Here is a 27043-nt window from a genome sequence, read left to right as displayed (position 1 = left end):
GAAACCTCTGCTTCAGAGCTTGTGTTCTCTTATGGCTTTTGGGAGTATTCAGGTAGGAAACATGAAGAAGGATTATAGAATGGTAGACCCAGACTTTTCCATACAATGTATCTTCAAACACTGCTTTCAGTTGTACTGATAATAGTTATGCAGAGTATATTCATGTACTTTCTTTGGAGCAAAACCAAGTCTTTTAATTCTCATGAATATAAAGTTGTGACATAATCATGGATTAATTTCATCTCAGTCTTTATGACTATATTACTATGGTTACAGAAATAGTGGCACTTTAATATTGTGTGAGGAAATGTTGTGTTGCTGTTACTGCTGTGATCCAGAGTTTGTCACAAATGGATGTGCTGCTTTGCCAGAGTTAACAGAGCTGTGTTGTTTCCTGGTACAGGATGGTATTGTTGCTCCTAGGTAGGCTTACTCACCTAACGGAGCAAGCTAGCACAGTGAAAGAAGAAATAATTATATGGCACATTGTTATTATCATATAACAAATGTTACTGTACACTAATTAAGTAATAAAATGCTGTTAAAGTCCTTTGAACATTATATTAATGCTTATTAACACAAATCTATGGTTCAGATGTATTTCTCCTCAAACTGTAGCATTACATACACTGCCATTTAGTTCCCCTCCTTCTTTTGCGTGTTCCTAAAAGCTCAGTCCCAAGACCACTTAGGAGGGAGAAGTCACTGCCCTTGTCCCTGTGGTAGTGCCCTGAAGTCTGTGATGAGTGATGCCAGGAGCAGTCTTTGTCTCTGTTTTGCAGGGCCTGGCCTTGGCCTGAGGTCTGCAGCAGTCCTCCCAAAATCACTGTCTGCAAAAAGTTCTGGCTTCAGGAAGAAGAAAATCCAGATTGTGGATAGCCAGACATAAGTTGGGAGGGACAGCTGTAGGCGCCTGGGCTGCTGCACTGTCGTGACTGAAAAACGTGACTGGGCCTGAACTGGAAAGCTAAGGGATTGTTTTCTATTTCCACCCCTTTAGTGTCTGGTACTTTTTGTACCTCTTGTGCTGGTTTGAGTTATACCAGAAGGTAGTCAGGGCAAGGGTCATTGTTTTGTGATGTGTTTAGACAGTGTAGAAGACAATGGGGGCCCACACTGAGACATAAATAGTGTTGTCAGCTGCTTCCTAAGTGACTGTTGGGAACAGGGACAGTTTCTCTTCCTCTCTTCTCCTATTGTTGATTGTTTAATGATGTTTTTAACTAAATTCTTGCCAAGAGATTACCTATTAAAAGATTTAGGACTTAACACATGCAAAACAAAGCCAGAGTGAGTGCTTGGGCTGGGATGTTGTAAGTTTTTGATAACGTTTTAAACCTTTCTAATTCTTTTAAGCATTTGTCATTTTACTAATGGGGTATCTTTGTAGATTGCAGATTACAGTTGAAATGAGAGCAGTCAGTGAAACATGCTGTAATTTTTAGAGAAATGGCTTAAAGAATGTATGGGGAAACTAATATGGAATTACATGTTAATACTGACTTCTGGAGCAACAAAGACACATGACAAATTTTTTTTGGCAATAACTACTCTTTCCAGATCACTTTAGTGGTATACACTGTGAGAGGAGATTTTTCAGAAAGTGAAGAGTCTTCGGAACTTAATTTGCAAGTCTGATATGTACTGCAAGTATTGCCTCATCCTGTTTTGATTGTATTAGTGGACCTTGTTGAAAACTTCATTGCTTTTGCTTAGTCAAGGCAATCATGCTAGCTTTAGCAGTTGATTTTCAAGGTGACATTTACCTGAGGGGTAAATGGGTTACCTGAGGGGTAAATGTCACCTTGCTTTATTTGGAAGAGATGTATTTAAGTAATAATTACATTAGTTATCCAGCATTTAAACAGGTGAAGTCACTAGCTGTGATGATAAATGTTTTAGTGTGATTGTTCTTCTGTGTTCCTCAATTAAAATAAATCCTGTGGAAGATAATTTAGAATAGATTGTCAGTTGTTTCTTTTGGTAGCATGTTTCACAGATACTAAACTTGGATTGCTGGTGACTTGTTTTAGTTCACTGTAGTGAAGGATAATAATTGATTACATGACTTACCTGTGCCGATAAGCAAAGTTCTTGTTGGAAAACTGCAATACATTTATGCTAACACCCCAGCAAACACCTAGGAATGGTTAACTGCTGACTGCCACCCAGTACCAGTAGAACTTCTCTGAACATTATTTTCTGTCTTTACACAGTGAATCTCTTCCTGACTGGGAAAATAGAAAGCGCTGTTACGTCATTAGGTAAGACAAACTTTTCTTATTTGTATTTACTGTTCATTTGAGCTGTTACTGTTTCTTCCCCATACAAAGAGATATTCTAATGAAAGAGAGACTTTTTAAATGACGTTTGTTTAAGACAGACTACCAATGACATCTTTAGAAGTTTGGGAATTTTAAGTCTTCCTGGGCTTTTTCCTGGTGCCAGCCAAGGCCAGGGATCCTTGTCCCATTGTCAGCCAAGGCCAGGGATCACTGTCCCGGTGTCAGCCAAGGCCAGGGATCCTTGTCCCAGTGTCAGCCAAGGCCAGGAATCGTTGTCCCATTGTCAGCCAAGGCCAGGGATCGCTGTCCCACTGTCAGCCAAGGCCAGAGATCGCTGTCCCAGTGTCAGCCAAGGCCAGGGATTGCTGTCCCAGTGTCAGCCAAGGCCAGGGATCACTGTCCCGGTGTCAGCCAAGGCCAGGGATCCTTGTCCCAGTGTCAGCCAAGGCCAGGAATCGTTGTCCCATTGTCAGCCAAGGCCAGGGATCGCTGTCCCACTGTCAGCCAAGGCCTGGGATCGCTGTCCCACTGTCAGCCGAGGCCAGGGATCGCTGTCCCAGTGTCAGCCGAGGCCCGGGATCGCTGTCCCAGTGTCAGCCGAGGCCAGGGATCGCTGTCCCATTGTCAGCCAAGGCCTGGGATCGCTGTCCCAGTGTCAGCCAAGGCCAGGGATCTCTGTCCCATTGTCAGCCAAGGCCAGGGATCGCTGTCCCAGTGTCAGCCAAGGCCTGGGATCGCTGTCCCAGTGTCAGCCAAGGCCAGGGATCGCTGTCCCCGTGCTGGGAGGGGGCGCGGCTGGAGCCGTGTGGGCGCGGCTGCGGGTACAGGACAAAGGTGCTGTGTGGAGGCTGCGCCGCCATTTCTGTCATTTCTGTTCCCGTCCCGGGGCAGGAGCGGCGAACGGAGCGAGGGCCGCGTCACGTTGGGCTTTGTGAGCGCTCTGCGCGGTATCACCCTCTCTTACACGCAGTTGTCATTAGTGTTGTTGCTGTCACTGTTTGTTTTCTTATCTGGTTGCTGTTTCCAGTAAATTGTTATCTCAACCCGTAATCTGCAGTTTGTCTCTCACCTGAGGGGTGGGGAGACGAGAGTGGCTGCGTGGGGCTCATTTTCCAGTTGGGCTTAAACCACGATGGGGTTATAGACTGCATCATTGTCACTGTGGTAGATAAAAATTGTAAGCTTGAGGCTAAGGTCATAGTGCATGCTGATATGTTTAGGGGATAACTGTGTTTAGGAAATGTGCCTGGGAGTATCAAGTCAGGGAGAGTGGCTGATTCCTGAAGAAGTTAAAACAAGAATATTAAAAATGTCTCATGAATATCTGCGTGGAAATTCAACCAGAATCACAGCACCTTGTGTAATTTCCTTCTCTCTAGCAGTGCTGTGACTTACTGACATTATGGGAATATTGTTGTCAGGGTCCTCTTAGTGATATGGGCCCTCTTGTGACTGTCAATCCACTGTCATATGTGTAGATGTACTTTATGTCCAAAGAAGCTGCAACTTATATTAAAACATAAAATCGCAAACAAGGGAGATGGGAGGAAAGGTTATGGGAAAACAGAAAAGTAATTCTAGGACAGTAGATCGATTAATATGGGAGCTTGAGTGTTCAAGTCAAAACTGGGGGTTGAGACAAGGTTTAAATCAGGAGAAGGTAGTAATTTTATGATTAGGTAACCTGCTTAAATTAAGCTTGGAGGAAGTGTGGATAAGACAGGCAGGACATGTGTTGTTTGCAACACAGTGTCAGGAAAATTAATCCACAAACACCAGAGGTTTATGTCTGAAAAGGAGACAGAGGGGTTCTGTTACTTTATTCGAATACAGGGAGAGGCCATGGGGCATTTCCCCAGGGGTCTCTCAGATTTTTGGAGGGCACAGCCTCCTATTTATCCTAATTTCCCGGCTGCATTTCCCTCTCTCTTTCCCCATTGGCTGAGATACTTGAGAGGTGCAGACTTCCTGAAACGTCTAATACCTAAGACTCCCTTCTAATGTATAAACCCCCCTTTATTTTAATTCTTATGGAATTTATGGTTCTTCTCATTGTTTCTTTCATCTCTCAATATCCAATTTCATTTATCAGCAGAGCTATAGTTTATTTGTAAAGACAAATCTCTTTCTTTCCATTCATCAATCAGTGGAATCCTTCCTATTGTTTCTTTTATCGCTCAGTACTAGTTTTATCTTCCAGCAGGTCCACAGCTTGCTTGTAAAGGCAAGTCCTTCATTCCTTTCAACAGTATTTTCCATTCTTTCATTGGAAAAAGTACAGAGTGTCATTTATGTCCTAGTATATTCTGCCTGGATGGTTGTTTAGCTTTTGATAGAGTTTGGCATCTGTTGGGTGTATATGATACATGAGTTTACAAAGTGTAAACTAAGTAATTACACAGTGGTTTACTTAGACTGGTGATACTGCCTCAGCCTAAAATATGTAGAGCTTCTTCCAGTTGACTCTGCTGCTTTCTAACACTTTTTTTTTTTGCTAGAAATAGAGTTCTAACATCTGGCTTTTTTTCTTCCAAGTATGCTGAAAACTTCAGGGTATTTGTAGTCTTCAGATTTTCTTGTCTTCATACAGTTTTGAGTTACCTTGTCTCCTGATGATGTAACTGGAGCTGGGGATGAAAATGATCATCAAAGACTGATCCATGTGTAGCTTCTCTTACCTGTGCTCGCAGAAAGCTAGGTCAGCCTGTTGATTGAGCAGTGTGAGCTCAGATTTTGTCACATCTGTGAGGTGAAGGACTGTGCCTTCGCTGGTTCTGATCAGGGGCAGAAGCAGCCAGCTGGAGACTGGATAAAGTGAAGGGGAGTCTTCAGTCTTCTTTTTCCACAGGCATAAGGGATCTGCATTAAACCATGTGTGCAAGCCCTCCTTGAGGGAGCATTGTGAGAACTTGGGGAGAGTTTCCTGCTGACTCTGAGACAGCTACTTGAGGAAATGTATATTTCAAAGCATTTGGTTTTGAGAGGAGGTTGCAATTTTTCAAGTGCAAAACATCTTTTATCCTGGAGCAGATGGTTGAGATGTGTTCTTTGTGACTGGGGCAGGCCCTAGTGCAGGAGAGTGTAAAGCTGCAGGATTTATTTTCATCTGGGGTTGTCTGAAAATTTATTCCGGCAGAGCATAGTACCCTCAGTGCTGTCCTTTGGTGAAGCTCAATGTCTGTTTTATTACAGTTGCTCTTGCAAAAATAGGAGTAATATTATTAATGTAAACTTTTTGGAAACTTCATTGCCGTTATTTGTGGCATATTTAACTGGCAGAGGGAATCTACTGCTGTTTACAGTAGAAGAAATCCATTTGATTATTACAGAGAGAGCCGCATTAAGATTTATGCCCTCTTGATAGAAACTCTCTGAACTCCAGTATCTTCTGGCATTTGTTTGAAGTTTGGGGTTTTCTTTTTCTTTGTTTGTTTTTGTTGTCGTTTGGGGATTTTTTTAACTGTGGAAGATGTATTATTTTCTGTCTTTAGAATTTATCTTTTCTTCATCTCAGTAAGATTTTTGGTGGGTTGGTTTGCCAATCCAGGAACTGGTAGTTTTATATTTCTTCAGTAACACTAAATGTGGGAAGTTTAAGCAGTTTGGAGTTTTTAGTTAATTGGGATTTCACTTTTCTTCTAAGTTTGTGCAGAAAGGCTAGGGAAAGACAGAAGAATTGTTGTAAAAGTGTTATCACTGCTATTCTTCTGTGTTGTCACTGATAAGGCCTTCAGAATCCAGGACTGCACCTTTCTATTTAGGAACTTCTCTTTCCTTTAGATGTTTTGGCAATTTGAACAGGCCCTTGTTTATTTTCCTTAAGGAATCACAATGTAAAGCTGAAGCCCAGCTTAATAACACAGGACTTAGGTATGTGTGTGATTTTGCAGACTTCATGGCCAGGAGCTGAGGAGGGAAGTGGGACCCTTTTACTGATACTGAAGCTCCAACAGTATAAAATTCTGCCTTTGTGTGTGTCTTGGTTTTGACAGACAGGTGTCTGCTAAGGAAGGCAGAAGCCTCCCTTGAAGTGGCAGATGTAACCCCTTTCACTCCGAGTTATTATAATTTTGAAATCAAGGGCTTTTAGGCAAAGATGTGGGAAATAGGAATAACAGTTCTTTACTATTATATATCTATATGTGTATAACCAGTCAAACAAACACCAATAACTATGGCAGTAACAGCAAACACAAACCCAGTCCCAGCCTTCTCGGCTGTCGGGCCCTTTCCCCTCGGGTGCAGTTCCACTCGCAGCCAGCAGGGGCGCTGGCGGCTCCCGGTGAGCAGGGCAGGTGCGATGGTTCCCCCGCGGCTGCAGGGGGCGCTCCGGAGCGAGCTCGGGGAGCAGCGGCACCGGTGCCCTGGGATCCCGGGGAGGGATGGAACAAAGGCTTCACAAACCCCTGGCTGGACCCTCGGGAACAGCAGGCTGGAGCGGCAGGGACAAGCACAAATCCTGGGTGGCAGAAGTGATATATCCAAGCGGGGAACCCCCCAGAGATCTGGGCAGGCAGGGCGAGTACGGCTACAACGTAGTGAAGGCTCAAAGCAACGGTAGGGCAGCGCAACCACGGCCCGGCCTCCAGCGGGGCAGGAAAGGCGGCTTTGGGATCCCAGTGTTGTTTCCAGCAGAAAGAAAAGTGGCCAAGAAGCAGCAGCTCCTCTCTCTCAACACTGAGAGCAAACTGACCACACACCCAGGTGAAACAAAAGGAGTAGCCAGGCCTTTTGTTTTCTCTTAAGCATCCAGCGATTTATTGTCTTAGTAACAGAATGGGGGAAAATTCCTTTAACAGAAAAAAAACTAGACCTCTTAAAACCCCAACATTATCCACCCCGAATTTTTTCCCATACTAACATGTTACATGAAACTTAACCTTTTTAACCATATAAATACATGCATCACCCAAATGATACACATATATACATGCTGATACTGATACATGTACAGAGCCATGGGTATTTCACCCTAAAACAAGGTCCCCTTGCGGTATGCAACGGGTCTCTCCATCCCTTTGCATCACCCACCAGGTACAACCTGGTCCCTGAGCAAAAACAGCCCCACGGATGGGTTTGTCTTTGCTCAAGGCAGACTTAACCCAAACAGTTTTTCCAAGCATACCTCTCATGTGCACCACTGGAACCTTATCCCCATCTGTTGTTTGTAGGGGTTCAGATTGGGCAGGGCCTGCTCGGCTGGTGGAGCCTCGGGTGTTAACTAACCAGGTGGCTCTTGCTAAATGCACCTCCCAGTTCTTGAAACTCCCCCCACCCAGTGCCTTCAAGGTGGTTTTAAGCAGTCCATTACACCGCTCAACCTTCCCAGCTGCTGGTGCATGGTAAGGGATGTGGTACACCCACTCAATGCCATGTTCTCTAGCCCAGGTGTTTATAAGGCTGTTCTTGAAATGAGTCCCATTGTCAGACTCGATTTTCTCAGGGGTGCCATGCCTCCAAAGCACCTGCTTTTCAAGGCCCAGGATGGTGTTCCGGGCTGTAGCTTGAGGCACAGGGTAGGTCTCCAACCATCCTGTGGTGGCTTCTACCATCATGAGCACATAGTGCTTGCCTTGGCGTGTTTGAGGCAGTGTGATGTAATCAATCTGCCAGGCCTCCCCATACTTGTATTTGGACCATCGCCCACCGTACCACAGGGGCTTCACCCGCTTGGCCTGCTTGATCGCAGCGCATGTCTCACAATCATGGATCACCTGGGAGATACTGTCCATGGTCAGATCCACCCCTCGGTCTCATGCCCACTTATAGGTGGCATCTCTGCCCTGATGGCCAGAGGCATCATGGGCCCATCGAGCTAGGAACAATTCTCCTTTATGTTGCCAATCCAAGTCTATCTGGGACACCTCTATTTTCACAGCCTGATCTACCTGCTTGTTATTACGATGTTCTTCATTAGCCCGGCTCTTGGGGATGTGAGAATCCACATGACGGACCTTCACAGGTAGCTTCTCTACCCGAGTGGCAATGCCTTTCCACTCCTCAGCAGCCCAGACTGGTTTTCCTCTGCACTGCCAGTTTGCCTTATTCCACCTTTCCAGCCAACCCCACAGAGCATTGGCTACCATCCATGAATCAGTGTAGAGGTAGAGCTTTGGCCACTTCTCTCTTTCAGCTATGTCCAGAGCTAATTGAACAGCTTTGAGTTCAGCAAATTGGCTCGATCCACCTTTTCCTTCAGTAGCCTGTGCAACTTGTCGTGTGGGGCTCCATACAATGGCTTTCCATTTCTGGCTAGCGCCTACAATTTGGCAGAAACCATCAGTGAAGAGGGCATATTGTCTTTCACTCTCTGGTAGCTCGTTATGTGGTGGAGCTTCTTCGGCACGCGTCACCTGCTCCTCTTCTTCTTCAGAAGATAACCCAAAAGTGTCACCTTCCGGCCAGTTCGTAATTATTTCCATGATCCCAGGGCGACTTGGGTTTCCAATTCGGGCGCGCTGCGTGATGAGGGCGATCCATTTGCTCCAAGTAGCATCGGAGGCGTGATGCGTGGAGGGAACCTTTCCTTTGAACATCCACCCCAGCACCGGTAGTCGGGGTGCCAGGAGGAGTTGTGCCTCTGTGCCGATAACTTCTGAGGCAGCTTGGACTCCTTCATAAGCTGCCAACATCTCTTTCTCTGTGGGAGTCTAGTTGGCTTCAGACCCTCTGTAGCTTTGGCTCCAGAATCCCAGTGGTCAGCCCCAAGTCTCACCAGGCACCTTCTGCCAGAGGCTCCAGGACAGGCCATTGTTCCCGGCTGCAGAGTACAGCACGTTCTTCACCTCTGGTCCTGTCCTGACTGGGCCAAGGGCTACAGCATGAGCGATTTCCTGTTTGATCTGGGTGAAGGCTTGCTGCTGTTCAGGGCCCCAGTGGAAATCGTTCTTCTTGCGGGTAACCAGGTAGAGAGGGCTCACGATCTGGCTGTACTTGGGAATGTGCATTCTCCAGAAACCTATGGCGCCTAGGAAAGCTTGTGTTTCCTTCTTGCTGATCAGTGGAGACATCGCAGTGATCTTATTGATGACCTCGGTGGGAATCTGACATCGTCCATCTTGCCACTTTACTCCCAGGAACTGGATCTCTCGGGCAGGACCCTTGACTTTGCTCTTCTTGATGGCGAAACCAGCTTCCAGGAGAATTTGGATTATCCTCTCTCCCTTCTCAAATACCTCTCTTGTGGTGTTCCCCCACACAATGATGTCATCAATGTACTGCAGATGTTCTGGGGCCTCACCCTTTTCCAGTGCAGCCTGGATCAGTCCATGGCAGATGGTGGGACTGTGCTTCCACCCCTGGGGCAGTCAGTTCCAGGTGTACTGCACACCCCTCCAGGTGAAGGCAAACTGAGGCCTGCACTCTGCTGCCAGAGGAATGGAGAAAAATGCATTAGCAATGTGAGTAGTGGCGTACCACTTCGCTGCTTTGGACTCCAGCTCGTACTGGAGCTCCAACATGTGTGGCATGGCAGCACTCAGCGGTGGAGTTACTTCATTTAAGCCATGATAGTCCACAATCAATCTCCATTCCCCATCAGACTTGTGCACAGGCCAGATGGGGCTGTTGAAGGGTGAGTGGGTCTTGCTGACCACCCCTTGGCTCTCTAGCTCACAGATCATCTTGTGGATGGGGATCACAACATCTTGATTTGTCCAATACTGCCAGTGGTGCACTATCAAGGTAGCAATTGGCACTCGTTGCTCTTCCACTTTCAGGAGCCCAACTGCAGAAGGATTCTCTGATAGTCCAGGCGGGGTGCTCAATTGCCTAATGCCTTCTGCCTCCACAGCAGCTATTCCAAACACCCACCTGAGTCCCTTTGGGTCTTTGTAATAGCCGTTCCGGAGGAAGTCTATCCCCAGAATACACGGGGCCTCTGGGCCAGTCACAGTCGGATGCTTTTGCCACTCCTTCCCAGTCAGGCTCACCTCAGCTTCCAAAAGGGTCAACTGCTGTGATCCCCCGGTCACCCCAGCGATGGATACAGGTTCTGCCCCCACATGTCCCGATGGCATTAAAGTACACTGTGCCCCAGTATCAACCAATGCTTCATATTTTTGTGGCTTTGATGTGCCAGGCCATCGAATCCACATCGTCCAGAAAACGCGGTTCTCCCGTGCCTCTCCCTGGCTAGAGGCAGGGCCCCTCTAGCCCTGGTTATCATTCTTTCCCTGGGTGTGCATGCTCGAGGCCCCTTCAAGGGGATCCGACATATCATCCTCCCGTCTGTAATACCTGGCAGCTCGGTCACGGGAGGCTGAGGCTACTTTCACCTTAGCGGAACCCCCTCGGTTAGTGCCTCCCTCCTTGAGTTCACGCACCCGCGCTGCCAGGACAGAGGTGGGTTTCCCATCCCACCTTCTCATGTCTTCCCCATGCTCACACAGGAAAAACACAGCTCAGCTCGTGGGGTGTACCCTCTCTCCCTAGCTGGGGGACAGCAGGCTCTGACTTGGGGGCCTGTGACTCGCACTGGTGCCACACTGACCTTCCTTGTCTCCTCCCTCATCTCCCTAATCTTTTTTTTAAATTACTCTTTGAGTTCCTTACCCACAGCAGAGACATGAGCCTGCATCAGGCCATTGACCATACTCTCATAATTTCTGAGCTTGTTGGCGACGGAACCCACTGTTTCTCGGTTGTCCTTAGCATTAATCGTTGCAATGAAGGTGGTGTATTTGGGTGGCCCTAGCTTTGCCAAGTGCCACATCATCTGTCCTGTGCACCTGACCTTATTGGGGTCATTATCATGCTGTCCATCCCTCCCAAAGAGTACCTCTAATACGGCCACTTCTCTTCGCTGTTGGATCCCTTCCTCAAGTGTCTTCCACTGCATTCTATGATGGTACTCCTGCATTCTGTCTTTTTGAATGAACCTGTCTCTCACACTCATTAAGAGCCACTCCCAGAGAGAAAGGGGCCCTGGCTCCCTCACAAATATCTGGTCCACACCTGGGTCCTGGGTCACCTTGCCTCGCCACTATCCAGTTGCACACTTGTGCCCATAAGGTCCCAAACCCGAAGCAGCCAGGTTGTATAAGGCTCACGCCTCCTTCACACAATGTCGTTTCGCTTACTATGGAGACTGTCGTATGACAGGGACTCAGTGATGATTTCTGGCTCTGGCTCTCCTGCTGGTTGTGAGGGCCCTGGTTCCCCATCATCATTAACTGGTCGTACTGATTTGGTCTTACACTTCCTCCTCTGCACAGGGGCGACTGCTGCTGGCTGTGCTTGTCCTTGTGGTTCAGCTGGAGCCTGGATGGTTGTAACATCCGTGGGTTCCACTGCTGCACCATCGGACTCTCCTCCTTTGGGGCAGAGAGAGGGTTTTTCACTAGCTGAGGAGGTGTATTCCCTTAGCACTTGGCACATCTTGCGCACCTCCTTCACCAGTGCCCCCACTAAATCTGGGTGGTTCATTTCTGAGGTGGGCTGTTGGGCAGTATCAGGTTGTGGGGCAGGGTCTATAGTGTCTGGGGCTGTGTTAAGCTCTGGGGCCGGATCTCTAGTCTCGGGGGCCGTGTCAGGTTCTGGGGCAGGAGCAGGCTCTGGGGTAGGATCTCTAGTCTCTGGGGCTGGTGTCTGGGTAGTTATCCAAGCCAATCTCAACTTAACAATGAGTGATAAATAGAGTAGGCCTACCAGCAGCAGGTGGTTAGTATTCAGAGGGAATCTAAACCCTTCAAAAGTTGGTGGGGTGGGCCCAAAGAACTGGTTGAGGGGTTGGGAGAAAACTTCCCCTGGTGTCATTTCCCCACAGAAGGTACCATTTTTAACATAACCCCAAAAACATGCACTTAGTGTGTGATAGCCCTTTATCCTTTATCCATCCACATTCCGGAGGAAGTTAAAAACCCATTAATTCCTCATCTTCTCAACCCATGGTGCAAACTGGATAACAGCAATGGTAGCCTTAGTCAGAGAACCCATGTTTAGGTAAGGAGCTGCAAAGGGGAAGAATATAGCCACAACCACGTGCCACCTGAACCAGGGTAAACTAGACCACATAGTGCTGCCTGGCAAGGTTCCTATATCCAGCACAGAAAATTAAGTTATCCAGAAACTGTTATTCCTTTTTCACCCCTTTCTCTTAATGCCCTCAGGCCCCATATTGGGTGCCAAGATCTGTCTTGGTTTGCAAGACAGGTGTCTGCTAAGGAAGGCAGGAGTCTCCCTTGAAACGGAAGAAAAAAATATTGCAACCCCTTTCCCTCTGAATTATTATAATTTTGAAATTAAGGGGCTTTCAGGCAAAGATATGAGGAATAGGAATAACAGTTCTTTACTGTTATATATAAAACAAGGCAAACAAACAACAATAACCATGGCAGTAACAGCAAACAATCCCAAACCCAGTCCCAGCCTTCTCGGCTGTCAGGCCCTTTCCCCTCGGGTGCAGTTCCGCTCGCAGCCGGCAGGGGCGCTGGCGGCTCCCGGTGAGCAGGGCAGGTGCGATGGTTCCCCCGCGGCTGCAGGGGGCGCTCCGGAGCGAGCTCGGGGAGCAGCGGCACCGGTGCCCTGGGATCCCGGGGAAGGATGGAACAAGGGCTTCACAAACCCCTGGGCAGCCGATCCCGGTGTCCAGCTGGACCCTCAGGAACGGCAGGCTGGAACAGCAGGGACGAGCACAAATCCCGGGTGGCAGATGAGGTGTATCCAAACTCTGGAGCTGCAGTGGAACCCCCCGGAGGTCATGGCAGGCAGGACGTGCGGGGCTACAGAGTAGTGAAGGCTCAAAGCAACAGTGGGGGCAGGGCAGCTGCAGCCCGCTTCCCAGCAGGACAGGGAAGGCGAGCTTGGGATCCCAGGGTTTCTCTGGTAGAAGGAAGGAAGGCAGCCAAAAAAGCAGAAGTCTCCAGAGCTGATGAATTCCTTCCAGCCTCTCTCTACGTCCAAATGCCTGGAACTCACAGCCCCCAAGCCCAGGTAAAAGAGAGTAGCCAGATGCACCCCTGCATCTGTGGCCAGGTCTTTTGTTTTTCTTAAGCACCCAGTAATTTGTCCCCGTGGCAACATATATGGGGAAAATTCTTTAAGAGAAAAAGAAAACAGAAGGAGAACTCCTAAAACCCCAACAGATGTTACAGCAGATCGTATACATTAGGAAACTGTACATTATTCCAGAAGAAAAAATGCAGTGATATTACTTCAAAAAAGCTGGGATACTTAAGTAACTATTGCTCAGAGTCTGTAATTACTTCCTAAAACTGAGAAACAAGTACTTGGGAGAATAATAGCTCCACTAACTACACTGATGAATGTGTGAATGGAAGTGATCATGCAGAGCCATCAGCCTGTCAATGGGACTTCCTCAGAATGGAACTAAGTAAGTTTTGTGTAATTTTGATTCTGTTCTATTGCAAATACTATGAATAAGGGATATTAATCCAGAACATTATTTGCTACAAGGGCAGCAGAAATATTTGCAAAGGTGTTACTGGAAGCCTCTGGATAGTGCTGTCTGGTGTATTTGTTCTTTCACTTTGTGCTTTCTGTTTCCTTCCCATTTTGAAGTGTTACTAACCTGGCAGTTAAGAAATGCAGCCTTTCCAGCTCCTTTTTGTGTTTGCTAGCTCTTGGTCGTTTTTTGCTGCTGTGATATGTTGATGCAGTAACAAGTATATGAAGGATCACATTTATAGACCTAAAGAAACTGAGAACTAGAGTTGGAACGTCTTGTGGATCTTACATTTGCTTTTATAATTCTGTAATTGCAACTGGATCTCAGTATTTTCCAGCATCTAGCATGGAGCTGCTCTGGTTTTAGAAATGCGGTAACAAAAATGTTCCTGTTTTTGTAACTGCATTACTGCAAAATATTTGTTTGGAAACAGATGTTTTCATATATTTAAGTATTCTGTATGTTTTTGTGGCCTTTGAAACTAGTAGGAGTTATATGCATGTATTTCAGTGGAATGCCATACCTGGAGAGTAAAAATAATAGCATTTTTATGTTTTGCCTCAGGTAAGTTACTCGCCTCATGCTTTTTGTATTCCTGTGGTTCTCACTTCAAAAGTGCTTACTGTGAACAAACAGAATAGTGCCAGGCCTGGGTTTCCTGGAGGGGACATGCTGCAGCCCAGCCCCAACCAGGAGCTCTGCAGGAGCCCTGCCACCTGACTTGACTGCAGCCAGGTAGCTTTGCTGGTACTCCTTCCTTCCATCCCTCCAGTGCAGCTAAATCTGATCTTGACTGGGAATTGAAAATGATGTATTTATGTGGCTTGTTTTCAAGCAATACCATAAATGTCTCATTTATGTATTTGGATGCATATGTGTATGAGGCGACAAGGTATAGGCAACTTTTTCTTTCCCTTGCTGTGTTTTTCAGCTACAAGAATGTAAGCTTCTGTCAGAAACTGGAATATTCAGCTGCAGTCCACAAGTCATGCTCTAGATAGTAATTTGTTTTGAAAATAGTTTAAATAATATTTTTGGAGAACGTTTAGAATAGCTATTGCATTACAGAGAATCTTCCCTCTTGTAGTCTGCTAAGAGTACGTTTTTCTATCAGAACAGCTTTTCAACTTGTCCTTGGAACATTTAATTTTCATTTTTGAATTGCTTAATTACAAATTAGAAGTATTTGGTTTAGCCCGCTGTTTTCCATAGGAAGAACTAAATGTGCTTTGAAAATGCTGAGCTTTATTTGGCCTTGTTTGCTCCTTTCTCTCTCTTGAAAATTTTTCCCATCTATGTGAGTTCAGAAGGAATTTACTAATGCTCAATGAAAATATTTAACATTGGACTCCAGTTTACATTTTTGTGGGAGGGGTGGGAGTGTGGTGGGTGGTGGTATTTTTTTAAGCCTTAAAAACTCTTCAGGTCTGTCATATGGTTAAGAGAATAAACAACGTGTCCAGGAACATGTTACAACAAAATGAACTACTAGCTACTTTACAGTTAGTATGGATCTTCTTTACTTGCTGGGTGACCTACCTAGGCTTTGGGAAGCTGGTAAGAAGGATTTCTGTATTACATTCTCTTGGCAGATCCATGCAGTAATACTGATTGTAGCCTGTGGTAGATTCATACAAGATTATTGATTGGTCCTGCATTGAAATGCAGGTTATGCTTACCTACACTTGGTGTGGGTGTCTTAATTAAAAAACAGGGCAGGGAAGAAACCGGTAAGAGGATAAAACTGTTGACTCTCATATGTCTGCAGTCTCCAGAAACTGATGAAATCTCTTGAAGCTAATATGAATTGTTGATTAGGCAAAGCATTAACAATATTATTTTTCTCCCCTTATTAACAGCTGCTTGCAGTGGAGAACTGGAACAGCACACAGAGAGACGGGGAGTCATCTATAGTCCTTCTTGGCCATCGAACTATCCTCCAGCTGTAAACTGCAGCTGGTACATTCAAGGAGATCATGGAGACATGATAACAATTAGGTATGGTTTGATATTTGTGGAGGTAAAGGATTGCTTTGCTGAAATAAAACAAAACGTGAGTTCTTACCTGATACACCAATGTGAGGCTCTCTTCAGAGCTACTGGATGATTGAAGAAAACTGAAATTGGTTGCACTGGAATGTGGCTGCAGGTTGGGCTCCTCTCTCTTTTTAAAAATGCTTCACTGTGTCTTGTTTCTGTAGGCTACTTCTGACATCCATTATTATACAAGTCACTTGTAGTCTTTTAATGTATTTATCTTCACAATGCCTGTGTGAGATTTCATATACCTCTGACAAATGAGAGAGTGGGAAACAGCAATATATTTACTCACATTAAATAGTCCCATTTTCCTTCATTGCTTATAAATAGGATTAGGTTAAGGTTATAAAACCTGGAACAGCCTCAGTGGTATGTAAAATTCTTAGAGAAAAAATGGTATTTTCACTAACATCTTGAAATGGTGCTATGTTTAATAGACAGTTGAAGATAATTATTGCTTATTGTTACTTGTTTGCCAAAAGACACATGCTTTTCTGCTTAATAATTTTTTCCAACAAATCAAACAATAGTTAGCATTTGTGGTACAATTTCAGCTCGATTCTAGAAAAATGCTGTTCAGTAAAGACTAAAATATATTGCAAATGGTTTGTTAAGAATGTTTAGGGTTTAATATGAGCATACTTTGAACGTGCTTAATTTCTCTGGGCTAATGGTAGAATCCTTCATGAACCAAGAATTTCTTACTTAAAAATAAAACCTAAGAGAAGTTTTTTGGGAGGGTTTAGTACTGTTATATTTGACACCATCTGTTCATTCTTTGCTCAGCTGCTTAAAAGGACTGCAAAACCTCTTCAACTGCAGATGCTCAGAAATTGAAAACAAATCTGCCACAGATAGAACAAGAGGAAGGCTTCACCATCTGTAGTTCAAAACAGGAACTACTCACCAAAAGTAATGAAGTAAATACCTGCCAGCATTTGAAATTCATAAATAGAAACACACTTTTAAACCCCATTACATTACATGAGACTTGGGGAATTTGTTTCAAAGCAGAGATTGTTGGAAACTGAGAAGGCATGCAAATGAGACACAGGATTTGACTCTAGAGAATAATGCTGCTATGAAATAATTATGCTATGAAAATGTCTCAGAGCTCCAGTTAGAATTAGGACTCTGTTCTGCAAGTATGAGTGTAACAGAGGCTAAAGAAGTAAAGGAATGTGAGGTGTGGCAACTGGTAATAATGTGTGTACAGTTTAGATGTATGCACAGCAATATAACTTGAAAGATTTCTTCTTAATGGGTTTGTTTTCTATCACTGAATACACAGCCATATCCTGCCCTCCTCTGCACATGCAAACAATAGAAACTATGTGTTTACATCCCAGGGACTAGTGTTGTGGTGTTATGTTTCTGACTATAAATGTACTTGGAATGACTCACTCCAGTGTATGAAATGCAAAATGTTACAGTGTCTGAGGATTTCTTTACAAGGCTGTTGCCCTTGTAATGCAAAGGACGTAAAAGAAGGAACTGACTTGCCTAGGCTAAGAGGTTTCAAATGCAAACCTGTTTTCTGCTTACCAGTTGGATATGCTTCTTATTCTAACAGTGTGTTGGTAAGGGTATAAGAGTAGCTTTTAAAATTTTCCTAGGGAATTGTAACACAGTTCTTGTGCTAACATCTGGATTTTTAAAGGTTTCAAAAAAGCCCGTATCTTTTGTGTTGTTTTACACAGTGTGCACTTCCTTTGATCTTGAATTCTCATTGACAATAAGACAGCAGCGTTATGTAAGAGATATATATAATGAGATACAGCAGGAGTCATTAAGGGATAAAATTGCAATTGAAAGTATCTTTTATTTCTAAACTGTTTGCACTTGGTCGTTATTTTTTATAAACCTGTTTGTCATCAGCTTTCAGTAGAACAGTGACCAGATCTACATGTGGATGTAAGATGCTGGCTTCTATGGCCATGTCCTTTAGAAGCTATGTCTTAATGTCTGTCTTTCATGTGTATATTGATTTTCTTCATATCCTCACATTTCCATGCTTATTGTTTTGCTTTATAGTTTACCTTTTAGAAATCCTTGAGGGAGCTTTGCCGTGAACAGGAAGTGTATGTTCTTTGTGCTTATACCACTCTATATGCACACTTCAATACTTTCTTTCAAGTTAGTGTGTCTGATGGAAAGTTCTATTGAGACCTGGGAGCAAGTCTGTAGCCACTGTTTTCCAGGAGTATGTTATATCTCTTTAAATTCAGGTAATTCAGGAAATTCAGTTGCTAGTTATTGTTTTGGAAACTACCTGATTTTTTCCACCCATTTTCTCCATTTTTATGCTTTTTTTCCATGGAGGATTACATAAAATCATGTAAGATCAGATAAAGATGTCATATGCAGAAACTGCCTTTGTACCATCATTTACAGGCTTTATAGGTTTATGTTTCCTCATATCTGAGAAAAAGACGAAAAAATTTTTGTTTAGCAGTTGCTAAAAAAACTGCATCAGCAACTGCTGATGGTTGTAATTAACCCTGGTGTAGGTAGAGTATAAATTTATTATTTTATTATAGGAATTTAGGGGATTGAGAGTAAGATGTTCTCCATATTCAGAATTCAAGATAGGAGTATTGAAAAGCGATCTACTTAGTGACCCACTCAAGCTGTCTCTTATTAATTGAGGTGAGGGGATGATCACCTTCATTGGCTTTCACTTCAGTGATTCATGACACTGGCTTTGGAAAAAGAAGTTGTCAGATACCATGTGAGTTTCAATTTCTGCATAAAATTGAGGTCTGTTCATGTATGCTTGCTGGTCTGTAATTGTGTGAAGAGTTAAAGGGACTGCTTCATAGTCTATTTACCAAACTCGTAGTGTTTCAGAATTTGACATTAATTGGAAAAAGCCTCATAATAGCCATTTACTTGCTCAGCTTTTGAAGAAAGAGTCTCAGTGTCTCTTGCCTAAGTTTATGCAGTTAGCTGGTGCTTGGGAGCTGGGAGGAGAATAGGGCTTTCCTGACTTAGATCCTTTTGCTTCAGTGGTTAAGCAGAAGTTTTTAATGAGCCAGTTAAGTCATCAGTTGTTCAGTCTACATTTCCTGTGAAGCTGGCAAATAGAAGTAACTTTTCTTACTTAATTGGTTGGTTGATTTTATTTTGGGACTGTGCTCTACTGACCTATCCATAATATTTATTTCCAATTTTTAAAATGAGTTTAGAGGGCCAAATTGGACATTTACTTTTTTATTTATTTACTAATTACTTTCATTCAGATTTTGCATCCCATGTGTGTCCTTTTCCAGTTACTAAGAAAGCTTTCTTTTTCTTTAATCTGTAGTCCCTAGTGCCTAAATTACTGAAAGGGTTGTAGAGAATTCCCTACATTATTTATAGAAGTACTTTTTTTTTCCTAGCTGCTGCTGTTCCTTTCAGTGCAGATGGCAAAAACCTAAGCTCTGCTAAGCATTAGTTTTGCAGGAAGCACATTTTTCTCATACATATAGACTGTTAATGTGTGTTTATGATAATCTGGTTTAATGAAGTACTTTCCAGCAACATAAAAATACTTGTCAGTTAACAGGAAGATACCATTGTAGGGCTGTTACTTCATGTGAGTACATAGGCGAGAACTGATATATATGACCAACCCTGTAATTTTCTGTAAACTCCTGGAGTTCTGCTCACTGTTGGAGGTAACCTCTTTTTCAGTATCATGCCACTGAAAAAGTAAGCAGATTAATTTACTGATTTCTGTAGAATTCAATAAAAACAAGATTTAGTGCTGCATTTCTCAGTTCACACTGAGTTGTTCTGATCCTCAGATTCTGAATACTTTCAATGTTTAATAGGCTATTGTTGTACTTTTCTATAAAAATATGGAAGAGACATTCCAAGAACAAGACAATAGCATCTTTCAGGAGAAACAAAACCTGCAAAATGTGGTCCAATAATTTTGATACTGTACACCAGTCTCCTTCTATACTCCTGTATTGTTTTGGAGATCCACAGGTAGCAGTGAGAACAGCCTAAGGGCCAGACCATTTTAAAGGATGTTCTGTGGTGGGTGTTGTATTTTGTTAACATTGTAGTTCTAGTACTTGAAATACCAATGTTTGACTGATTTTCCTCTCCCTGCCCTGTGAACTAGGCTATGTGCTCTGGTTCTGGAGAGGAAAAAAAACCCAGAGGAAAGCCAGGTTCTCCTTCCCTTTATTACCAAGTGCCAAGATACCAAAGCAGGGGAGCACTGCCCTAGAAGTGAAGCTCTTGGGTGGAGGGAGATGTGTGGAGCAGGTGGGGTACAGGGGGGAAGGCTGTAGTTGAGGAGTGCCAGGGCTGGAGTTTAGCACCACTGTGCACTACAGCTTGCGTGGTAGGATGGACCTTTGGGTCCATGTTCCTGTGCTTCAGAACTGTTGGAGGGCTTTGCTGGAGAAGATTAGTGACTGAGCAGACCTGTCTTCTGCTTTTCCTCTCAAATCCTGTGCTTCCCTGCCCAAGATGTTTAAAAATACTGCAGTACTGACTGGTGCTGCATGAGATATGGATGATGTTATACATAAGTACTCTCTGTTTCCGTATGGCTCCTGTTTTTTGTTTAAGTCGCAAAAAATGATGTAGCTTTTTGATACAAAGGGTCTGAGACTTCCCTCAAGAACAGTAACTACAGACTTCAGTACTTCTCCGAAGACCATACAATGTCTGTATAGTCCTACAAGCAGTACAAGCACAAGTCTTTGTCCTGTATTTCCACTGTATACCAATACACATTCAACCACTGGACTAATCCTTTTGATAGAAAAATTTGCATTCCAGTTTAAGAAAGCTCAGCTGAATAAATAAATGTTTTGTGGGTAGCAGGATTAAATTATTCTTCAGAGGACTGTAACAGAGCAGCTCTAGATCTAATTACAGATGATCAAAGAAGTGAAGTAGTAGAGGCTGAGTGCAGTATTCGGGACTCTTGGCTAAAATAAATCACTTGGCTACTTGTTGTCAGAGTAGTATGGCAGAAACTTCTGACACAAAACCTTGTTGTCATAAATGTGTTATAAAGTGAAGCCAAATTTTATATACTTTAAAGTGCAAACATATGTATTCCTATTGTTTTCATATTTCTTTGCAAGGTACTGTTTTTTGTGTTGAGGGCTTGTTCAAGTATATCATGCTTTTGGTCTTGTGTAAAATCACCATCAATGTAAATGAGGAAAAATTTGCTTCTAGTAGAGGCAATATAACTTAAAAGGGTTCTGAAATAGACTGGCAATGCCTTAATCAAAGGAAAATTTGTTGAAAATACATCTGTTTATTAATTTGCGTAAGGTGGAACATAATTGCTTTGACTTTGCTTTGGCCCTTAGCAGAAGAAACTTTATAACTGCTGTGCTAAGTCTATTACATATAAAATTTCATGTTGGAACTAGAACATATTTCAGAGAAATTGTGTTTGAAACTCCTAGGCACTTGGGATTAAGATGTTTGTTTTCGTAAAAGAGTTTGCTCTTGTGAATGTTCTGTGTTGCCCTTTTTGAATACCAAGGCATTTTTTTCAGTAGCTTGTGTATCTCCGAGAGGCACGGTGTTCTCAGGGAGTCTGTTGAATGTGGTGTTTCCTTGCAAGTCTGTTCTGCCTCATGACCCTTGTACTCTGTGGCCAAAGTTTGGATTTGTTAGTGGGGAAGTGTGGGATTCTGCTCTGAATCTGAGATCCACAACTGACACTCAGGAAAATCAGTTATCTTCTGTATGCCTGATCTTCTGCATTGGAAGCTGAAACTAAAGGTTATTCCTCTTCCACAACCAAAAAAAGCTGTTTATTAGCAATGTACAATACCAGATCTTCAAGGTTCAAGTAAAAGATATTAATTATACACGAATGCAGGCTCTTGAGATGTATTGCTGTCATCTGCAAAGGAGTTTGTAAACAAGGTATGTGCATGTAGATGACTTTTCTGTACTCTTCCTTTGTGTGAATCTTAAAAGTGTTAAATATTTTTCTTTTCTTTCTAGAAAGAAATGCATTTTAAAGTAGGTTATAGGCAGCTTATTGCATAGGCAAATTCTCTCCTGGATTTGTGCAGTCTGTGCTGTGTAACCACACTATGACTGAATCATTTACTTGATAGACAAAAGTAGCTCTTTTCACCAGAGGGGGGGAAAACGAGTGGCTGTGGGACCCAGTTGGAGTGGTGGGAACTGGGTAAGATAGGAGAACAATTTGTTTTCCTCTTTAAGGTTGATCTTGGTACATCTAAAATAATTACAGAAGTAAACGATCAAAAGATTTAGTAAATGAACTTGTTTGTATCACACAAACAGAAGTTTTTCTAGTAATTTCTACCCCCCCATCCTTCCCAGTTTTGTGTTTCCATTTCTTGATTTAGTGACTTAGATTTTCTTAAAAACTTTTGTTGTTGGGAAGATAGATATTTCTAACACTTAGTCCAAAAGTTTTCATTAAAAAAATCCTATTAACAATCCTCGAAGTAGATGATAGAAACTCTACATGATGTGTGGTGCCAAAATGAGTTAAAGAGAACAATGATGTGGTAGCCATCTGTGATGCTCACATCTCATGTAACAAACAAACTTTATGTGAGTACCTATAGCTTCCCTGATGCTTTGGATAATTCCTCTTCACGATGCAGTGGCTGTTCGCTTTCTTGGTCATTAAAACATTTTATGCATAACACCTGTAACAGAAATACTCTAGTTTATCTTTGAATGACTGAGTACTTAAATATTTTTATTTTGGCTGCACAGTTACCTAAAACTTCCTTGCAAAATATGCTGGTTTCAGAAGCTTGATGAGATTGCTTATAGTGAAGAATTAAGTGCTGTGGGAATATTTCTTCACAACTGGGAAGACACACAGAGGTTGGTGGGAGAAAAAGAGTTAGAAGAGGAAGGAGATATTTCTGGGTGGATTGTCCTTGCACATATGTTGTTTGTCATCTCTAAATTTCTATTTTAACTTACCACTTTCAGTGCTCTCTTACTTATCATGCTCTCGCTGATAATTTTTTTTTTTTGAGAGTTATTAAGCCAATGTGTTTGGCAGAACCTACAGCTGTGGGTAGGCTGAGTCTCCTGCTTAAATGAATTAGCAAGTTTACATAGTTACTGTTCTTTCGCTTTCAGCTTCAAAGGTCAAGATCTGGCAGGCATTGACAGCCTTTTGTAAATTCACATTGATATCAGAAAATTATCTTTCCATTTATCTTTTTCAAAGAATTTGTTTATGAAAAAGCCTTTATGGAAGGAGATCTGTATCTCACAGCAGCTTTTCTGCCTTTCTGAAAATTCTGTCTAGATATCTGCATGGAGTATGCACAAACTTCTACCACATCAATTTGGTGTAGCTGAGTTACATAAAAGAGGACAAAAATTCATTTCTAAGTGTGCTTTTTTCCTAATGAGTATGCTTTTCTGTGCAGTCTGCAATCTGCTATTGTCATTGCAGATTGCTGAATACAAAGGCAATCTGTTTCATCAGAGAACAAATACCACATATGGTTTCTGAGCCACAGGTTAGGGAGTATAATCTGGTTGTGTTCAGTGTTCTGCAAACAGTAGGGCACCTCTTTGTACCAGATAAGCTACTATTGAATCATCACTGGGCTTGTGTCAGCAGAAGGGCTAGAAATTTGACTGTAAAAGGTTATAGTCTTGTTTGCTCTGCATTTGCACTCCCAGAAAGGGAATATTTTAATCTTTGAATTAAAAGATAATGGTGTTAGATTTTAGGTTCCATTTCCACCCTTATTCTCTTGTTCTCTCCTTGCCCATCCATGGCTCAAAGAGTGGATTTCTGTCTCTCCTACTTAGTCCTTTAGGGTACTTTGTACTGCTTCCTATTGTTCTTTTGCCGAGACAGTAGTCACCCCTGACATCCTTAGTTTCATAGCTTTTACGGTTGGAACTGACTGCTGAAATTAATCTACCTTCTGTAAAATGTATTCTGGAATTTTGCTTTTCCTCATATATGTATTTTAGGAAGCAGTTTTATTTAAGGAGTGAGTAAAAGAGGAATCATTCTTTCGCTTTTGGAGCTATTTTGGTGTGATGTTTGTGCTTGTGAGATGGGTGCTTTTCCAAATTTGGGATGTGCTTTGTTTCTGTATACTCAAAGTAGTATATAGAAGGTAGATGTTTCATTATCTTTGAATGTGATATCTTTATGTCAGCACCGCTTGGTGCAGAAAGTCAGCTGTTAGTCTGTTCTTTCTCTGTTAGGCTTTGTTCCAGATACATGTCCTCTTTGTAACTTGTGCTTTCTTTTGTTCTTAACAGTTTTAAGAACTTTGATTTAGAAGACTCTCAGAAGTGTGCAGTAGACTGGTTGATGATTGGCCCGTCTTCCAAGAGGGAGGAGTACAAAGTGTGTGGATCTTCCATACCTCCATCTTTCATCTCTGCAAGGGACCATGTGTGGATATTTTTTCACTCAGATGCATCAAGCTCAGGACAGGCTCAGGGATTTCGCCTTTCTTATATTAGAGGTAAAATCTTACGGTTTTGTTGGCTTCACTTTGTACTCGCTCTGGCAAAACTTGGAAGACATTAGTACTTTTTTTTCGACAGGTGTCTTGGGCCATTGATGACTGTAAAGTATTGTTGTGGTAACACTGATATTATTTGCATGTGTGTTTTTAACAGTATTCCTGAAGTGTACTGACCTGACTGATTGACTTATGACATGCAGGCTAGTAGATGTTGAAAAGTTATATCAGATAGTTCCGAAAATTTTGATACTGATTTTTTTCTCCTTGTTCTCTTTCACAGGAAAGATAGGTCAGTCTGTGTGCCAGTCAGATGAATTCCATTGTGCAAATGGGAAGTGTATTCCCAGTACTTGGAAGTGTAATTCCATGGATGAGTGTGGTGATAACTCAGATGAGAAAAATTGCACTGTCCCTCCAACAGACCCTCCATCCAGCATCTGTCCCTCAGGAATGTTTCAGTGCAGTGCAGCCCACTCCACCAAATGTTTGATGAACGAGCTGAGATGTAATTCAGTTAAAGACTGTGGTGATGGTTCGGATGAAGATAATTGTCCTGACCTTTCCTGTGGCAAAAGGCTGGGTAATTTTTACGGATCTTTTGCTTCCCCAGACTTATTCCGTGCTGATCACAGCAGATCAGACCTTCGTTGCACATGGTATGTGGACACACAGGATAATCGGCATGTTCTGCTGCAGCTCGATTTGCAGTTAGGCTACAATGACTATGTAAAGGTGTATGATGGCATTGGAGAGAGAGGTGATAAATTAATGCAGACGTTTTCGCACCATAACAATAGGCATTCAGTGAGCGTGGAGTCATCAAAGGGCCAACTCACTGTCTCGTATCATGCCCGCTCCAAGAGCACTGGCCATGGATTCAATGCAACGTATCAGGTGAAAGGTTATTGCCTTCCTTGGGAACACCCTTGTGGAAGTGATGAGGAGTGTTTCACGGATAAGCAGCATTGTGATGGCTGGTGGCATTGTCCAAATGGCAAGGATGAGGAGAATTGTCCTGCTTGCCAGAAGAACGAATACCCATGTGAAGGAAACAGTGGGCTTTGTTACTCAATACTTGACCGCTGTAATAACCAGAAGAACTGTCCAGATGGCTCAGATGAAAAAAACTGCTTTACTTGCCAGCCAGGAAACTTCCATTGTGGGACAAATCTGTGCATCTTTGAGACTTGGCGCTGTGATGGCCAAGAAGACTGCCAGGATGGAAGTGATGAACATAACTGCCTGGTGATCGTTCCCAGGAAGGTCATCACAGCTGCTCTGATTGGGAGTCTCGTGTGTGGCTTGCTGCTAGTGATAGCACTGGGTTGTGCATTTAAATTATATTCTCTGAGGACCAGGGAATACAGGTTAAGTGTCTTGCTTTGTTGATGTTTTCATAGCTGTGGTGATTTTTTCCGTTTTGTTTAAAGGAAGAAAAAGTTGATTCTTAACCAGAGAATTTGCAAAATACTGTGAAATTGAATCCAAGGACTTGATGACAGCTAAATAGTAGTCACTGCATTAGGCTTAGAGAAGATTTCTGGGAGTAGGGAGGGGAATATCTGTGATGTATGAGAAGTACATGTTTATTGTGCAGCATGGCAGAATTCATATCTAACCTAATCTGTCTTGAGCAGTTTCCTTTTCCTTCTTCTCCCCCTGCAACAAACCCCTTGCCCCTGCCAAAAACCGAATGCTGAACTGCTACAGTGAAGTCTTCACTGAATCTGAATTGAATAACCTTTCACCCCTCCCCAAATACGCTAGTTCTTAGTTCTGCTAAAAGCAATGTCCTGCTATGGTGGGGCCTCTTCGGAGTGGGAGCTGTCCATGGTATAGCCTGTGCTCCTTTACCCTGGTCCTGTAAGCCTCATTTAGGTGTAGTGTGTGTGTTTCTTTGCCTGTGTGTTACATGTATGTGCAAGTGGGGTTCTGCTTTGTAGGAGACAGTCATAAGGGACTTTCTGGTTCCCATCTCTTGTCATGTGCACCAACTCTGTGCTATGCTGCTGACACTGTGTTTTAAACAGTGTGCTTTACATTCTCTCCTGATCAAATCTGCATGATTAAGAACCTGCAAAAGAACTGCTGTTGCTAAGGTGTGAATCTCAGTGCCTCTGTTCTGTCAGGACTGCCAAACCTCTCTGTAATTGCAAGCTGCCCCTGTTGTGTGATTGTTTCCAATTCTTAATGGAGTCTTAAAAGTCTTTTCAAAAAAAAACCTTTGGGCCCTTGCTGAGGAAGTTACTGCTGTTACTGGCACAACAGCTACTGGCTGGTTGAAAAAACTTTGGTTGCCACAGTGTCCAGCCTGAGACTGCACTAGAGAGTTTGCTGGTTTGATTCATTCTTATTTATACCCTGTACTCTTAGTCCTTTTGTTTGTTTTAGCATCCTGGTAAGATTTTCATGGAGCTTAGTGGAAGGTTTGTGGTTTTACTCCTAGTGCAAGCTCATTGGCAGTGCTTTTATACATTAATGTCAGGGAGGCAGGACAAATTTTTCCTTCTCTTCCATGTTTTCTCTCTGGTTCTGTTTCCAGAGCATTTGAGACTCAGATGACACGACTGGAGGCAGAGTTTGTGCGGCGGGAAGCTCCACCTTCCTATGGACAGCTGATTGCACAAGGACTTATTCCCCCAGTTGAAGACTTCCCTGTATACAATGCATCACAAGTATGCAGACACGAGTGCTAATGAATATTTCAGCTGCCAAACTACTATAAATTAGATAAAATCAATCTGGAACTGTATTTCCGTGGCTGTGCTAATTATATCAAAGTAATATAAAAATGTGCATGCGTTACACAGAGCCGAAGAACCACAGTTCCTCAGGTG

General features: G+C 43.1%; 1 protein-coding gene across 1 annotated transcript in view; it reads left to right on the top strand.

Annotated features, from left to right (window-relative positions):
- Positions 1 to 27043, top strand: part of LRP3 (LDL receptor related protein 3) — a 35313-nt gene that overhangs the window by 3149 nt on the left and 5121 nt on the right. Inside the window, exons 2-6 of the mRNA XM_069027263.1 lie at positions 2217 to 2264; positions 15552 to 15690; positions 23995 to 24203; positions 24487 to 25573; positions 26749 to 26881. Of these exons, the coding sequence (XP_068883364.1) occupies positions 2217 to 2264; positions 15552 to 15690; positions 23995 to 24203; positions 24487 to 25573; positions 26749 to 26881 (1616 nt within the window). The remainder of the gene's footprint in view (positions 1 to 2216; positions 2265 to 15551; positions 15691 to 23994; positions 24204 to 24486; positions 25574 to 26748; positions 26882 to 27043) is intronic.

Source organism: Aphelocoma coerulescens, chromosome 11 (assembly GCF_041296385.1).
Source record: "Aphelocoma coerulescens isolate FSJ_1873_10779 chromosome 11, UR_Acoe_1.0, whole genome shotgun sequence".
In the NCBI taxonomy this organism is placed as follows: domain Eukaryota; kingdom Metazoa; phylum Chordata; class Aves; order Passeriformes; family Corvidae; genus Aphelocoma; species Aphelocoma coerulescens.
The sequence above is the reverse complement of the archived record's forward strand: the minus strand, read 5'-3'. Positions and strand labels throughout refer to the sequence as shown.